Genomic DNA, 18624 nt, shown 5'->3' with positions numbered 1-18624 from the left:
AGGGAATTATGTGTAAATATATTTAGGGGGTTGCTATTGATGAGTGTTTATAAGTGATTTCATGCAGATCCAAATACAATCTGCATGTAGTGGATTTAAATGTGGGTTTCACAGAGGAGTTTTTTTCAACTGCTGTATGGAAACAAATAGAAACCTTTAACTACCACCAATGTGTTTCTGTGAAACGTAATGTGGCCGTAGCTATAAAGGTGGTTTTAATTTAAGGGGATTGTGGGGTTCATTTTAATTTTGTTATTTTAATGATTTGTTGCTATATAAATAAAGTTTATTATAATAATTTTTTTTAAACTAATAAAATTGTAAAAAACACCAATCTCAATTTAAGAATGTTTTGGAATTTACCATTACAAATATATTTTTCCAAGTGTTCCTAAATGTGTGTGACCCATCCCTCGAGCTACAACTTCCCCCAAATGTATTTCCTTACACACGACTATCCATTTACTGAGAACATTACCATGCTAACACAACGGTTAGATTCTGTTTACAAAACTGTTGCCTGCTGTTGCCTCAGTAGCTTGCAAAATGAACAAACCCACTAGCTCAGGTTGAGGCATATTTATCTTTATTTTCTTCATCTGATCTTTGACCATGTACCGACATACCAACATGAGAAACATTGATAAACAACCTTAATTGAAGCACACCTCTGCATTGTGTAGCAAATTGCAGTTTAGGTGACCTCAGTCTGGGTGTACTGTATGCAATAATCACTTGGCCATTGGACAGAAACTAAATTGTGTTCAAGGCTTAAAGTGCTGTGCTCCATGCACTATTTGGCTGCTGGAAAGTCCTTGACAAGCGATGGCTTTGCCTTCAGTGAGAAGCTGCTAACAGCAGCTGTACGGAGCACAGGGAGAAAGACATTTTGTTGGTTTGTTTACTTTTTTTTCTTCTGCGGAGAGGAGCTTAATTGATCCCTGTTAACATTCAGGGTTCAGATGAGGAGGGATCATCCAGCACACAGATTGCAGTCTGAACTCTACGAATGTGGGTGTGATCGTGCTGTGCTGCAGCAGTAGAGCCAGACACACTGCTGATATCTAAAATTAATTGATAGCCATACCTAATCCACGCTTACCCTGCACATCTCTTTCAATTTGTCTGCCTATTTATTCCGTTCTTTCTACCTCCTTTCTTAACAATGTAAGCCCATGTGTATTGCAAGAGCAAGAAATGGAACACCCCAGCAATAGAACACACGAGGGGTGGTCCACAGCATTCACGTGTAATGACTGTGCAGGGGGGGGGGAAAGAGCAAGGAGGATTTGAGATGAGGAGGGGTGGGGGAGATAGTGGATGGAAGGCTTCTCGGGCACAGCTGAAAGGTTCTGATTGTCCCATGATAATCGTTGAAAGGTCACTCATCATCGTTGCATGAACTGTAGGGGAGAAGATTGTGTGCCAATCCACAGACACACATATGTACGGCCACGCACACCTGCCCCCTCCTGCTAGGGTGCTCTTTAGAGTCACATGGCTGCCTTTAGAGGCTTCTGCGGATTAGCTCCCTTAAATACCACGACACTGTGATACGAGGACGGAAGAAATGAAGGGATGGGTAAGTGTGGGAGAGGAGGCATTTGCTGGTTGCTATCTTTTCATTTGAAATTCAGTCATGCCACGTAGGGATAAAGGTCGTATCCTGTGGCTGGGTTAGAGAGAGTGTTGGGATTAGAGCGCATACTGTTAGAAACAAGGAAAAGGCCACTTTCCAGACACAAAATAAAAGGTTGAAACAGCCAACATGCTGGAGGGGATAGTGTTTTAAAGTGGAAAAAAAAAAAAGTTTTCTATGAGCTCTTTGTTTACAGGAGGCGTAGACATAAATAGACTGTGTTTGTATAAGTCTGGTTTTGTGGCCAAAAATGAACAACTTCCCACTGTTGCATTAAATTCTGTCAATTTTCCATGCTACGCAGCAGGTTTCAGCACTGCATTAAGACGAGTCACTTCTCAATGCCCACAACATATTGAAATGGAGTCACAGCAACCATGGGAACAGCTGCTTACGGGATTATTTACTTTGGCTACTACTTTATAGTCACTCTGTTTCTGTGACATTTATGAATGGATAATGCCATCAGTCTTGGAGGGGAAGCTGCACACAAGGAGGGTTTTGGTAATAACTTGTAGATTTAAGAGCTAATTCCGATTGTATAGCCACATTGGTTCTGTTCATAAGCCAAACAAACATAAGCCTTATGATGTTGTTTTGAAAATTATCCAGAATATACAGTCCAGTGAACGTGGCTTTTGACTTTATATTACTTCCATTCAAACGCCAACAATGTGAGGAGATGGTTTAACTTTAAAGCGATATTTCATCTAAAAATGAAAATTCACTCATTATCTACCCACCACTCTGCAGATGGAGGGGTGGGTGAAGTGGTTGAGTCCACAAAACACTTCTGGAGTCTCAGGGGTAAACTTTGGTAGAGCAGAACCCAATATAATTGAGGTCAATGGTGAGTGCTTCTTCAGACGTAATAAAAAAACAGAAAAACTATAACATGCCTCCATACTGCTGCTATGGTGTCATCTAAGTGTCCGGAAGCCCCGACATTCATATTCGACTCCAAACAAGATCATTTACACCAAGTTTTTAACAAAATGTCCGCTGATATCTTCCGACAAGGTGCATTTAGGGACCGTCGGAAATGCTAAGTCTGCTAGCTTAGGCATTTCTGGGTATCACTTTAACAAGAGAATCATTTGATTGGTTTAGATCCGATTTGTTCCTTTTCTATATATTAAAGCAACACAATGAAACCTTTTACCTTAAAACAGCAATTTCAGAATTAGTTTGATGCTTGATTCATTCCTACTCATCACCAATGCAACTGTTGTTGCTCAATGCAACTTTGGTGAGCAAGTATCTCTTGTGAGAAGTGTGGAACTGAATAGTCGCAGCTTAAATTGTCAGAATTGGGCCCAGCAAGGTCAAGAGTAGTGAGTAGTGGTAAAGCTGAACTGTAGACTTGAAGTAATTAAAATCCAAAGTTTATCTCCAATATTTAGTGAGGAAACTTAAAATATCAAGAATTCTAAACAGAGTTTGGTGTATTTCAGCTTGTGTTTCAGTTCGGTGATTGGGACTAAACAGTCAGAGCTCCGCTTAACACATCCATGGACTTCATTCTCAGAAAGCAATTTGATCATTCAGACATGGAGTCCCCCGCGTGTGGCTGCAGAGGGCGTTGCTGTTCAGTAAAAATGACCCAGTGATGCTTTAAGGCTATAAGGTTACCTACATAATTTCATTAAAAAATCAATGCATTTTAAGGGTTCTGCCTTAATTCAAAAGTTTGAGTATCAGATCAATGCTGATATGAATCAGCTGATCCAGCACTACATCACTGGAGTGAAAAAATAAGTAGATAAAGAGACAACAATCAGCACACGTATACCTCACGTGCACAGGTTGGTACACTTACAGGAAGACATGCATGCATGCACACACATTCATTGTATAATCACTAGCAACAGGACAATGCATGTCAAAATCCATCCAGCTGCTACTGTGCCCCAAATGCACGATTCAACAGAAAGACTTTTAATTTACTTTTGGCTACATTGAAGCCACTGATACAAGCTTACTCACTCACCGGCTGTGCTTTACGATTACTTCAGTAACTGGTCCAATAGTCACATCAAATGAACAGTGTATGTCGGATACACTGGTGGGAATCAGAGTTTAACAAGCTGTAATACTTCTGATCGCGGTCAGCAGGCTGCATGCAGATCGTCAGTAACAGCGACGGCTAAATGAACGAAAAGTTCCAGTCCTGTGGGGCGGGTATTATAAGAGGACCCCATGAGATGAATGAATCACTCTCCAGCCTCTGCGTTTGATGAAACACATTTGCATAGAGTATTGAGATTTGCTGACTTTGCTAAAGCACTGCTTCTATGGATGCAGTTATATAAATTAATGTTCAAAAATGTTTGGGGTGGGAATTAGGATCGTATCTTCATGGTTTTTTACAAAGACCATGCCATTATGACATTAGACTCAAGTGCACCTCCTCTTTAAATTGATGAAAAAAGAAAAAACTAACCTTCCAACCCAAATTCTTCAAAAATAAGGGATTTGAGGGATTTGACGAAGACTAAGAATGTACAGCAGTGCTAATGGTTCAGCATAAGAACACACTCACACTGAAAATGCTCACATGCTGATGTTTAGCAGGTATGAGGTTTCCCATATGAGCTAAAACACAAGCTGCTTTTAGACATGATGGAGAATGTCCACACAATCAGGTCCAGACTTTGTCCGGAGTTTGCATGAACAACACAGCTGAAGATTCTCCGGTCAGATGCATTCACAACAACACAGAAATCTCTTGTGTCCAGCTGAGGTGTGGTGCAGCACGGAGGCACGACGTAACATATACATTCTGCTGTGGAGATCAAGGGTTTTTGTTTACGGAATATTGACACTGGTGTCGGGCCTTATCACCAAAAGCTCTCCAATTTCTGCGTCTTCTTATGTGTATATCGCCTCTTTTTCATCCAGAGTTATTTGCATTCTTTTTTTAAAATGTTTGCATTTGTTTCTTGTTAGACACGTCATCATCGCGCATACTTGCTTGAGATGAATCCTCTGTTGTGTTCTCACATGGGGTCATTCGGACATTATCCACAGTTAGTACTAGGGAGCTGGCAGGAGAAACTCCGGAGAAAGTCCGGAGCCTCTCGCTCAAACACTGCATTCTAACATACAGACCTTCCACAGAATGTCAGGAGATTATCCAGAGTTCAGTGCATGTCTACAGGCAGCTTTAGTTAGCACACATTAGCATGCTAAGAAATGCCAATGAGCACTAAAAACACTCTACAGCGGAGCCTGATGGGGCTGTCATTACTTTTGGAGCTCTTTTTATATGATAAACCACAGTATTGGAGAAATGCTCTATTCATCCAGTAGGGGCTGTGATATTTAAAGTGATAACTTTAAGACTAAATGATGTCACCACAGGTACAAAGTCAAGGAACCACCCAAAGTAATTTGGTTCATACTGTGGCAAACATGATTATATCAGCCAAATGTCAACAGAATCTATTCAGCAGTGGTTGAGATATCTCATAAATATAAAGAGGAAAAGTAATCCTCTTATCACCATGGATATCTGTACAAACATGCAGCAGTTGATGATATCTCAGTCTGGTAGTCAAAGTGGTGGACTGAGTACTTGAGAGACTGGCTCTGCCATAGCTAGAGTGACATTCCCAATGTAGGCCTCCAGTGTACTGATCAGTATTAGCTCCTGATTTAAATTGCAGTGTCTTTTGTCCCATTCAGACCAGGTATTAACATGCGTTTCCAGCGATCTGATCACAGGTGGACAGCTCTAACTATGTCAGCTCAAACCTGGCATTAGAATGCATCTCCTCATGTGTCTCCAGTGAGCACTTATCATTTCTTGATGCATCTGTATTACACGCGCTGACTGCTAATCTGAAACGAGAAGATGTAACTATCGATCCCCCAAGGGGGAAATTCAATATGCAGCACAAACTGTAATATTTAATAATTAGAAGGATACTTTAACACAATCTTACATGCTTAATAGTTTATTTGTACAGTGATCGACTTATAATTGCAGATTCTGATATGATTTATCGTGTTTGAATACCCATTTATTACCTCGACCAGGGAGTTTATGTTTTTCGTCAGTTTCTTGGTTTGTCTGGTAGTTAACAGGATTACGCAAAAAATACTGGAGCGATTACCATGAAACTTTGTGGAAAGGATGTGTTATGGGTCAGGGATGCCATTGGATTTTGGTGCAAATCCAAATCAGGTGGGAGATCTACGATTTTTTTTTACATTCTTCGACTTAGTGAGGGTGTTTTTCCATATTTGTACTTATTTCTCAGGGAATAATTATTGGATCTTGATGGGGAATAAATCTGGCATGTTAAGAAGACTGATGAGAGTGTGAAATTTGGTGCAGATCTAAATAAATATTTGGTTTCCTATACGGAGACTGTTGGGCCTTGGTGGAGGTATGTGCCCCTCCGATTGCCATTCTAGATGTGTTTTGTTTCCTACTTCCCCATGTCACTCTTTTGCTCCCATCTTGGCTTGGCTCACAGATTACTGTTCAATGTAAGTTGTTTAAATACACTTAACTATTGCTAATGTGTTCTTTAACTGGTCTGACAGAATAATGCTTACAAATACACAGTAAGGGGAAAAATCCATCATTTCAGATCGAGAGGAGTTAAGCTCATGCATATGGCAATATAAAGGAATAAGCCATTAAATGTTTATTATGTCATTTATATTTCTTTTACATTTGGAGACATCCGTCCTTTAGGAGTGTATCATAAATAGCAGCCAAGTAGTTTATATGGGCTACAGACAGGATTTAAGACCAAGGATATCAGCAAGAAAGTACAGACTGTTCCCCCTCCACGGCACTCCTGTCTGACTCGCTGTCTGCAAACTATACTTTCTCCTAGTTAATCATAAGGTGGAATATTTAACTAGAATCTCAGAGTGCATCGCAGTAAGTTTCAATGGGCTCCTGTTAGTTTCAACTGCGTAAAGTGTATTAGATTGTAATACCTCTCTGAAGGCTTTAGGAAAAGTGAAATGGAGAGTTTTACTGAGTCAGAGAAAAACATAGCAAGATAAGATTTAAATTCATCCTGACCTTACTTAAGGCAGTATTCAAACAAACAAACAAAAATCTAATTAAACAAAAAAACAGGAGAGCACAGTACAAAAAAGCTGTGTGGCATCGCAATGCATGCACATTCAAACTCATTCTTACATTCCCTCATCTAAATAGACTTGGCAGACATCAAATTCCAAACTTCAAATCATCACGGCGATGTCCTGCTTTCCCATCGGCAAAACTTCTACATTTCATAAAACTCAAATTGGATCTGGGTGGAAAGCCTGTCATTATATGGGGATTCTTGTCATGTGTGGTGACCCTGCTGCTCGGTACCATTCGTCTGGGCCTGGCGACTCCGCCAGTTTCTCATCCAGCGCAAATTTGCTTTGTCTGATCATTTGTTTTCCAATTACTTCCCTGTCCCTGCTAGCAGAAAATTGTCAGCTTTGGTTATGTGAACCCGCTCTTGGGTCCGTAACCAGGGGCAATGTTTGATGCTTAGAACATTTTCGTAGCCATTAAAAGATGAAGGCAGGGTGAATTATTATCCCACAGAGTTGATTGGGTTTTGCAGGGGTTAGTCTAGCTTGCTGCGTGTGGTGGTATAGAGCAGCCACTCAGAAAGACACATTGGTCCTCCCTTAGTGAAAGACTACAGAACACGCAGAGTAGAAAAATAAGTGTATGAAACTGTACAAAAGCAGAAGTTAAATATGATTGCACTCGTGTACTCATGTTGTTTATCCAGTGTTGAACATTCACTAGTTTCCTCACATCTATGTCCAATATTTGACCACTTGAACAGTGAATACAAACGTCACAGTATTTGCTCATAATAACACATTTGCTGTAATTGCCAGAAACCTGCGCCTTCAGCACTGTGCCGCAATTTAGATGAAAGATGCTGAACCGAACCTCAAGGAGGAGATTACACCCACGTAGCGGGGGAAATACAACAGATGAGCATAACAATGGCAGACAAAAATTGAATGGGACTTTGAGAGGCACAGCAGAGGGCAAAATAGCAGGGAGAGAAAGCAACAGAATCAATGTTTGGCTATAACTGTCGCATTAGCTGTGATAAATGAGGCCGCCGACAGAAACTCTGAGAGTCGACGTGGGGACATTCCAATGATCAACTGCTGAATAATCGGACACAATGGATTCTGGGAAGGAGAGGCAATATGCTGCCATAGATCCCAGAAGAGGGGCATCAATTCATATATTGACCTTTAAAAATGCTATTAATGGATGATATCTTCAGTTCATAGCTGTATGACAAGTTCTCTAGTATAGGGTATTGTGTGTGCAATGAATTTACACTGTGAAGCACTTCCTCTACCGACAGCCTGTAGCATTTATCTAGGGGGTCAGGTTTCACACACAGTTTAAGTTTCAAATGGAGAAGAAAACATCCTCTGAGTGACGAAACAGTCCTGTATAGTGAAATGTACATACACAGCTCTGTGTGTCGTGCACAAGTGTGTCTGGGTAACGGACAAATGATGTGTGTATTTGCAGTAACACAGCAAAGTGAGAAGATAAAAATATGGGTGTTAATGAGGCTGCTTTTTGCAGGATTATGTGTTTGCCATTTTTCTCTTTGTCTTGTTGCATTGTATGTTGACAGATAGGAAGACTCAATGACAAAATGTCAACGGCCACACAATTCTCCTGTCAGCACCTTTACATTTTACAAATCAATTTATATCTTGTTTAATCTTTACAATCCACAATGTAAAAACACAAGTTGTGGTTTTGCTGAGGTAAACTATTCTAAGCAGTAAAAATATTTTAATCATATAATTTTAAGCAGGAAAGTAAATAAACAAGCTTAAATTATTGTACAATGTTGAGATGGTTGATTTTACCTCCATGAGGGTCCCTCAACTACTTTAATGAATTTGAAATAATGAGTTAATTAATCATAAAATGACACACAGAAAATAATTTGGCTACATTTATAGTTGATTATTTGATTGAGTCACTTATTTAAGCAAAACTGTCAAAAGTTTGCTGCCACCAGCTTCTCTAATGTGAATCTGTCATTTTTTCTGTTGTATATGGTAGTAAACTCTGTTTTTCACCATATTCTTAACTTAACACACTGAAAAACCTGTTGAATAAAAAAAAAAAGTCAGATCAAACATAAAAATCATTGCAGGCTGCAGCCTTCTAATTCTTGTATTGGTGAGATAAAACTACCTTCCCCCAGATTTTTACAGTCAATTACTTGACACGTAAAATAAATGCATGCAAATGGCTGAAAACATATTAAGACTAATGAATTCAATGCAAAGTAGGACAAATTTGATTTATAGATCAACCCTATGATGGAAGATGACCTGCCTTGGTTGTTGGTACTGCATTGACACAAATGTCTCACAAATGAGTGATTATTCAAACTATGAAGACCCAAAGAAATGTAAGAAACTGTTGCTCACTTTGCAGGGATGCTAATGCAGTCTTAATTGTGGCACTCAAGTACGTTAAGATGTATTTATCTGAATAGAGCCTTTAAAAAAGGCAATTCAAAGTGCTTTATATAAGATATAAAAAGGCAAAGGAGGCAACATATAAAAGAGACATAGGGCAATCTAAAAGACGCATCTAAACAGGATTTTAAAAGAATGCAGTAAAACAGACCATAAAAATAAAAATTGAATAACGTGAGCAGTGGCATCAAACTTTAGCTTGTGCCTTGATTTAAAATAACCAATAGCTGTTTTCTGTGTGTTTGACTCAGAGTGGTGCTGCATAAAAAACTGAATGCTGCTTTATCATGTTTAGTTTTAACTCCAGGGACAATAAGCAGACCTGTGCAGGACGGCCCTAGAGGACTGGTGCCGTCACGACAAGCAAGGCAAGCAGTGCTCGACCAATTAAAGCCAGAGGTAGATATCGATTAGAACGATACCCGAGGGGAAGCTTGCATCTCTGAAAATGTTCTGTCCCTTAAGGGATATGACATTACCTGTTTGCTCTTACCCTGTGCCCTCTTGTGACTGCATCTATCCGCTGACTTTTTTGTGGGCGTGTCAACTAGGAGTGGCATTTTTTGGATGTTTGCACATGTGCATTGTGGATAATCCTGACATCTTAAGCCCTGCTGGCTCCCACAATTCCACTGTTCTTACATCAGTTATGATGCAATATTATACACATGTACGGATGCATGTGGAAACTGAAGCAACTTGCACATTAGGACATCACATCCCCAGTGTTTTTCTTACACAGCATTAAGAGGCAGCAGTAAGAAGTAAATGTGTTCCCTGCTCTGTACAATTAACTTGCTCGTTCACAGAGAACCAAGTTCTCCAAGATCTACAGTAAGTTTATGACAGAATATTGAGGGAGGGAAATACAGCACTCTCTCTGAATGTAAGAGAGACTTGCTCCTGCTGTCGTGAAAAGGTATGTTTCACTCTAGTCCATTTAGAGATCATCCTTTTTGTGTGCCGCAGGTCATAAAAGAGCAGCACCAGTCCAGAAATGATCTAAACCACTCTCTGCTCTGTTAACCAACAGAAATCAATATTTAGACATGCAGACAACCACTGGAAACATCCGGGATGTGTCTCACTCTGCTGGTCTTGTGAAAAGCTGAGTGACAGCGTAGTGAACATTATCGACTTTTGAAATAGACATGTTGTTGAGCTGAAGACATGAGCACGGACACATTTTTCTAGTACTTGCTCATTTTGGCCAGTTTCTTGGTGTTTGGTGTTATCTTTGATCTCCTCTGGCACTAAAATGATTATTCCTAGTTTACCTTTTGGCACATCCTTTGATTGATTTGTTTAGTGTACCATTTGTTTTGTGCACGTAACAGCTGGATAATAGTCTTATGTAAATGTGTGTCTCGTCCTCATAATTATGGCAAGATATTTTGTGGTAAGTAAGTGCTAAATAAAAAAATAAAAAAACACTTTAATTTAATAAACTAGCTGTGAAATAAGCAGTCTGTGAGTGATGGTCAGCAGATTTCACTTCCTCTGTACCCACAATGCAGAGTTACACAACGCATGGCTGAAAGGTAAACCAGACTCACCTGATTGTCAGCCGTCTCAGGTACAGATGATGTTATATCATTGCTTTGTCTTTCATCTCAGGAGCTACAACCTTAAAACCCAGAAGCTAACCTTTGAAAGGCCTTCAGAGGAAAAAAAAAACTCCACCCTGCAGGCTTTGGATCAAATCCTGCAGCAACTCCTCTCCCTCGCTCTCCCGGTGATTATCTTTCCCTCTCAACTTTCCTGCTTTCTCCATGCAATAACTTCCAATTCTTTGACATTGTAAACCGCTGCTGAAGGCTTTTCAAGTACACTAAAGATTCATGGCAGACGCCTTAAATGTGCCCCACGTTTTCACATTCGTGTCTGCAGCCAGTGTGCAGTGACAATGATGTTTCTCAATCTAGAGGTTTTTGAAACATATTTTTAAAATGGAATGAAACGTAATTAGGGAAATTTGTGGCTGCCAAGTGGCAGCAAGCTTGTTTTTAGGACATAATGTGCTTTATTCACCCTGTTTCCATGTAATTTCCTTCCACTTGGCTTGGGAAAGTGATGTATTATATTTAGTTTTGACTGCTTTTGCGTCGATGAGACTTACCTTGTACGATGAGGTAGACCTGTGAGGTCTTGGGCTGCTGCTTGGTCTGTATGGAGCAGGTGTATGAGCCCTCATCATAGACGTCAACCTGCAAATAACACAGAATTTAATTTTACATTAGTTAGAATGTAAATTTATATTGGTATAATAACACTGTCAGAGCTGCATGTTTGTCTTCAAGTTAATTTTGTCACCTTTTTACAGATTAAATACTCATATTTTTATATTTCCCCCTGTATCAGTGATTATAATACGACAGGGTATTAGGTCTTTATTGAAGAAAATGAATTTGCTATTTCATGAATACAATTGGGATATTATGAGAAGTCATAATTGGGAATAAAGTCCAAATAATTTTTAAAAAGTTAAAGAAAAACCTGCGCTCGCTCCACTGCTTCTGGATCCAAAATCTTCTCCCAGTTTCTTTAATATCACACATAGGCAACAAACGATAACCTCACAGTCGATCACGACCAAACATTTCCTCCTCCACAAAAGAGACAATTTCCTCCAAGTCTGTGTGGTTCCTTCTTCAGAATGGACAGTTTATTGCACAGTCTTTTCAAAGTGCTGATACTCATGATAATGTGGTGCTGATGAGCCACATTCAATATTTTATTATTTGTGAAACCTGAAGTGATTTAAGATGCCTCACATTCCTTATTATAATGTAGGCGACAGATCTGATACCCCCCCCCAAAATGACACATTGCTTAAAACTACAACTTTATTCTTGCTATATTGTGATTTTATCCTAGTTTTAATATGACTGAATTCTCATAAAATTGTGACTTTATTCTCATAATCTCAGATTTGTTTTATTCCTTTAAGTGGCCGTGCTAAGAAATTACCAAAAGATACATTTGTGAGCAAAATCTGCTTTATCAGCACCAAAACCCCCAAAAACATGCTATTGTTATGTATTTCTGATTGAAGGATGAGACTCAGTGAGTTTACTTAAACTGCAACTTCTCACTAATCCTGACCAAAGTGCTTTTATTGTTAAATTCGAATTATGCTTCTGTGCAGAAAACACAGGAATGTACTTTACAGAAGTTGGCAGACACACAAACACACACACACACGTGTATCAGCTAAATTGGTTTAACCAATCTCTGGTTGGGGAGTTTTCTCTTCTTCTCTTTCACAGATTGGGTGAACATTTCAGCATAGCACCCAGAATACACCCAGAATGCACCTTGTCGTCCCTAAAGTCTCTAAAAGCAGAGTAGGAGCCAGAGCTTTCAGCTATCAGGCTCCTCTCCTGTGGAGTCACCTCCCAGTTTCAGTTCGGGAGGCAGACACCATCTGTACATTTAAGAGTTGGCTTAAAACCTTCCTTTACGATAAAGCTTATAGTTGGAGCTGGTCCAGGCTTGTCTTAGACCTGCTCTTAGTTATGCTGCTATAGTGGTAGGTTAGGGTTATATCGTGGTGGCTGCTGACTGTGGACTACGATTACAACAATACTGCTTGATATACAATATGTCTACTCAGATACTCTACCATTGCTGACAATAATTCATCAATTCATTTACCTTCCATTATGCTACAAACTGTTTCTTCTAATCAATGCTGTAAATACTATTTTTCTGATGTTCTCCTTTACACGTGGCATCTATTGCACTTCTGTCCGGAAGAGGGATCCCTCACATGTGGCTCTCTCGGAGGTTGTTTATTTTGTAGTTTGTCCTTACTCTTGTTGAGGGTTAAGGGCAGAGGATGTCACACCTTGTTAAAGCCCTATGAGACAAATTGTGATTTGTGAATATGGGCTATACAAATACAATTTGATTGATAGCACCTCCATAGCTGATCTTCTAACAGAGGATAGGAAAATGATTTTGTCTTTGATATTGTTGCCTATCTTGTCCTTGTCCTGTGTCTACGTTGATGAAACTAGATGGATGTGGTGGTTTGTTTGAATTGTCACAGGGTTCAATTGTTTTTCTGATTGCTTCTATTCTTTCTTGAAATAGTGGTTTACCAAACGCGACAATGCTTCCTACATGTGTGAATGAATAATTACAGCTTAAGCCTAACTACCTCGTCTCTGGATTCAAAGTTCTGCAATTTTCAACACCTCCTACACTACAGATAGAAAAAACAGGAAAGGTAATCCATGCAACTATATATTCCCTAAAAATACAACATAGAAAATTAATTTGTGGTATTATAAACTTTTTAAAATTTGTGATGATATAAAATCCTTTTATGCTTAATTGTTTTCCTTTGTGAAGCAGTTCACACTCTAAACAGCAATATTTCCCTCGTTTAGACGATGCTTCACTCTTCTCCACACAGTGTGGATACAGACAGGACATTTAAGAAGACCAAAACATGGAGTTTGTTCACTGGTAAGTTGCTGTTTACTACTATTTATACTATACATCTTACTTTGCTGCTGTGGTTTAAACTTGAAAGTGTTCTGTGAGTAAATTTGGAATTTTATATACTGCACCAATATTCACATTAGGCCTGTATTCATTTTTGTTTGCTTTGTGTGCCTCACAGTAGGAAGCTCGTTGTTTTATGCTGCTACCAAACAGTCTACCCAGACTCATATGAGACATTAGTGAACGCTTTGAAGATATTTAATAACAATGTATTAAGATTATTATTGTCATAATTAGTCGGTGGATTTTTGAGTTAAGGGCAAACACATATTTTGTGAGGTCACAATGACCTTTGACCTTTAACTGTCAGAATCTAACCAATTCCTCCTCGAGTCCAAATGAACAAGACTTAATGAAAATTCCCCCCCGGGTGTTTTACTATTATTACATTTCATTTAGCTGACGCTTTTATCCAAAGCGACTTACAATAAGTGCATTCAACCATGAGGGTACAAACCCAGAACAACAAGAAGCAAGAAAGTACAATTTCTTCAAAAAAGCAAAACTACAAAGTGCTATAAGTAAGTGCCTTTTAAGTGCTACTAAATTGTTAGTTTAAAATTTTATTCAAGGTATAGTCGGAAGAGGTGTAAACTTTCTGCTGTCCTGATGTCAATGGGGAGCTCATTCCACCATTTCGGAGCCAGGACAGCAGTGTTTCTGAGCTATTGCGCTCACAATTAAATAAAAGGTATTAAGCGGTATTGTCATGACTTGTTATCTGCCATTTGGTTTAACACTGAGATGCTTGTAGATTTAACTGTGTGTGTGCATGCAAGAATCTTCTCTGTCGATAAATGCATTTTGGAATAAACTCATATATTCAATTAAGGGCAACTGAGGCTCATCGACTCAATAATTTTATTTTCCACTGTGAACAGCAGTTTGAAATTCAGCAATCTTGAATTTTTCAGTTATGGTCAAAAATTTGCTTTTTGTGGTCACAGTGACCTTTGACATCCAAATTCTAATTACCTCATTTGTGAGTCCAATTGAACATTTGTGGCAACGTTGATGCAATTCCTTTGATATATTTCAGATATAATGTGTTCATTAGGCAGAGCTGTGTTTAGTGAGGTCAGAATGATGTTGACCATTGACCAACATAATCTAATCAGTTCATCTTTGAGTCCAAATGAACGTTTCTGCCTAATTAAAAAAACTAAAATCCCTGAAGGCGTTACAGAAATATTGGATGAAGCCATGTGGTCTTATATTAGAAAATATTATCTGCCCATATCAAAAGATTGCAGTTGACCTACACAATGGTATGCTTGTACACATTTTGTTCAGGACCATTGATTTACTGCATCTGTTTTGGTGTGATTCAAATTTAAGGAATACGTTGACACTTCTTGCTGACAGTTAAATGCTTAGATCGATACCAATCTTGAATTCTGTCCATTAAATATGAATGTCTTTACACTTTTGGACAGAGAAAGGTTAGCTGCTTACAGACGCTTCTAGTCTTTGTGTCACATTTATCTTACCACCCTGGTTCCAGCTTCATATTAAGTGGTTACACAATCATATTTCCCAAAATGTCACGTTATGCTTGCAGAGATGTTTATATTAAAACACCAATGTCTTGAGAGCACAAAGTAGATGTTAAAGCAAAACTTGAGAAGGAAGTACAGCTAAAGTGCCTTTGATAGAACCTGCTCATAAATAAATGAATTAATGAATGGATAAATATTTAAACAGCATATCTCCTGCTCTTAAAGAAGAATAAATTTGGAGCAAATTGTGCAGTTTAAGGTCATGTGTCAATATTGCTGAATAGGATTCTCGAAAGTTAAAAGAATCTTTTTAATCCTTTTATAAGTAAAACAGCCCAGTTCACCCACTGTGGTCAACATTACCTTCTGTATGCGCAGGCTGTACTCCAGTTGTCCTTTAGTGACCAGATCTACTCTGGGGTCCAGGGACCATTTGTCCTGGCCGGCAAAGATGATGTTGGATCGATTGAGCCAGGCCACCTTGGACACTTTGTCATCAACGTAACACCTGTGGGTACAACAAGAATGATTGAGGTAAGGAATCAAGAAGGAAGGAAACAAAGACATACAGTATATAGCTTGTTTTCTCATTATGGGGGGTGCAGAGTTAAAAGGTGCGAAAGGAAAGGACTTTGCACTTCTTTCATTTCGTGATGTGGGATCTTATAAGAAGAAGGCAAACGTGGAGTTTTGTCGACAGTAGCAGCGTTGATGCAGCTACACAGAGTATTCAGGCTGTGGGAAAGTCTTACTTTCATTTATCCGACACTGACAACGTGACACGTGTCTCATGCGTGTGAGCCGTGCTGCCCATTTTCTCCACGTATAATAAGGTTTTTATTGTTATTGCAGGACTGGAAGACTTCATACCAAAGAGTCTTGGTATTTAGTTGAATACATAGGCTACTTTGATTTGAGGGGGTCATGCCAGAAACCTCACGTAGAACCCAGCAGACCAGTCCCGCTCTGCACACGCTGCCATGTGGCCCAGGCATTAAAAAGTTGTTTTTAGTAAGGGTGGTGTTAATACACAATCGTGTCTTGATACAATGGGCCAAGTATATTGCAACAGAAGCTAGTGTTATATATGATACTGCTGACCAACAACTTCAAAGTAAGTCAACTTAATAAGACAACTCAGCATTCCACGTAGCCTGAGGTTTCAAAAGAAAAGTTGAGGAAAATCGTTCCCTCTTGCATTCTTAACTCCTCCCTCTCACGCTGTTCTGCTGCTGTTCTGCTGTTGTACTATTACCCTCCCTCTCTTATTCTCCTTTGAATCTGCCTTCCTTCCTGTCTCCGTTAAACGCAACCGCTTTAACCGTGCGCTTATTCCTATGAAGGAGAAAGGACACCGGTATCCTCTTGTTTACGTCTTGTTGAGCGCTGTCAGAGCATTAAGCCAAGTAAGCTGGAGCGAAGACATCTTGCGCAGGAGGGAAGGGAGCAGAGCGTCTGCCTAATGAATAAATGTAAATGTGAAAAGACGTCGGAATCAATGAGAATGGATATCAGCTGTAATGCAAGCCGACAGTGGATGTGCCTCACATGCAAATCCTGGCGACTCCCTGAGCCCTGGCTGTGCACGCTGCTTTGCAGTGTGTTGGGCTACAAGGGAGTAGATTAGCGAGGCAGTGGAGTGAGTCTGTCTTTGGCAGGTGACCCTGGGTGATGCACAAAAGTGTTGTGTGCCGTCACCCCAGCCTGTTACCCAGTGGAAGCTGGATGCCAGATTTGTTGAGGGCTTGTCCTCACAGCTTGAATCCTTGTTGATTTCCCTACCCTTTGTGTGGAGCCCAGATAAACTACTGTATTTATTGACTCACAGTGACATCTACCTCTCTCTCTCTCTACCAAGTCATAGAGATGATCCAAAAGCATCCTACAAACTATAAACACCCATACTAACTATATTCTTCCTGCAAAAAAAATCCAGAGGAAATATCTGGACCACCGAAATGTAGTCTGACACAAATAATTCAAATTCATTTAATATAACTCATCTCATGCTTTCGACCTCTCCTAATCACTCAAGAATGATGGAGCCCTGTGGTGCACGATTCATGCAAGTTATATGTTCAAACCTTCAGAACTTTATTTTTATATTCCAGACAAGACCTCAGAGCTTTCAGAGCTACAAAAACATCAGTTTCAGTTCAGTGGAAATGTGTATAAATGTGCACAAAACACACTTAAACATGAAATATCCCTTTGATCAAATGTTAGTTTTTCAGAGTTGTTTAGGTTTCCTCTGCAAAAACAAAATCTTTTATAGATGATATTGCACAACATGAGGCGTACAGACACAGTGACAGGTTTCAGGTGTTTGCAGTGAGGTAATAAACCTTCCACTGAGCTTCCTTGCTTTTCTACCTTATCACCCATCGTCTCCTACCGTTTTGAAGTGACACAGAAGAGGGGGAAAAAGAAAAAGCAGGACAGTGGAAGATGGAAATATGATTGAAATGTAGAAATGTAATAGTTATGCACCTTATAACTAATTTGTCATCACTAACTTGTGGTATTCACGTAGAAATCAGTCTTGGCCACTATGTCAGGTCCTGTTTCTGATCTCAGAAACATAATCCTAAACATCGACAACAGAGAGGTGCCTCTCAAAGTGCTACTTTCTGCTATGATGAGGGCAAATGCAGATTTATAATTTGGAAATGTGGAAAAGAAAATGTTCAAGACTTTAAACTCATCAGTGGTCAACCTGTATAAAATGTGAGGTACTTAATAAAGCAGCCATTGTCAGAATTCAGCACTGAAACATTTAGAAAATGCAAACTCTCAAAAGGAAAATGAATAGATCAACTGTTCCAGAAAGTAGGTTTAACAAACTCTGAGCCTAAAGACCTTTGCACACTAGATGTGTTTTTTTTCTTCTTCGTGCAATTATTCACACTTAATACATATTTTTCTAATCTGTATCCAGTCCATGAAAGCTTTTACATCAGCGACGGGACTTTTAATTTGTCAGACCAAGGTACATTTTTCCATGGTTTCCCTTCCCGGCATGTACACATCTTACCAATCTGAATGCAAACCGTTGACAATGCCACATTTTGAAGCAGTAGTAGTAGAAGAAGATATAAAGTTAAACCACATCGGTTTATTATTCATAATTATCATAATTATCATATTGGTATTGGAGGAGTTTTTCAAATATGCCAAATTCACATCACCATTGGTGTGCAAAGACCTTGACCCTAAATTCAGATTTGACCCAGTACAGTTTAGGCTCCAGAACAGTTGATCAGTTGGTTCAATCAACCCTTAAGATATTGCCTGAGTTAATTGCTTGCATGGTGGTGAATGAATACAAGTCTACCAGCAATGGAGCCCAGGATTCATTATGGCAATGGGTAAATAAAGAGCAGTCTCCATTTGAATCCAGTGGAGCTTGAGAGATGAACATGTGGCAATGCACGTGTGTCTTTAAAGTGCACAGCAGTAGCA

General features: G+C 39.4%; 1 protein-coding gene across 3 annotated transcripts in view; it reads right to left on the bottom strand.

The window, feature by feature from the left end:
* lsamp (limbic system associated membrane protein) overlaps window positions 1-18624 on the bottom strand; it is a 607348-nt gene that overhangs the window by 61596 nt on the left and 527128 nt on the right. For all 3 annotated transcript variants that reach the window (XM_034604932.1, XM_034604931.1, XM_034604930.1), the window contains 2 exons: window positions 15526-15670; window positions 11268-11355 (listed from right to left, as the gene is read on the bottom strand). In XM_034604932.1, the coding sequence (XP_034460823.1) occupies window positions 11268-11355; window positions 15526-15670 (233 nt within the window). The remainder of the gene's footprint in view (window positions 1-11267; window positions 11356-15525; window positions 15671-18624) is intronic.

The sequence above is a fragment of the Hippoglossus hippoglossus genome, chromosome 13 (genome assembly GCF_009819705.1).
Source record: "Hippoglossus hippoglossus isolate fHipHip1 chromosome 13, fHipHip1.pri, whole genome shotgun sequence".
NCBI classification, from domain to species: domain Eukaryota; kingdom Metazoa; phylum Chordata; class Actinopteri; order Pleuronectiformes; family Pleuronectidae; genus Hippoglossus; species Hippoglossus hippoglossus.
The sequence above is the reverse complement of the archived record's forward strand: the minus strand, read 5'-3'. Positions and strand labels throughout refer to the sequence as shown.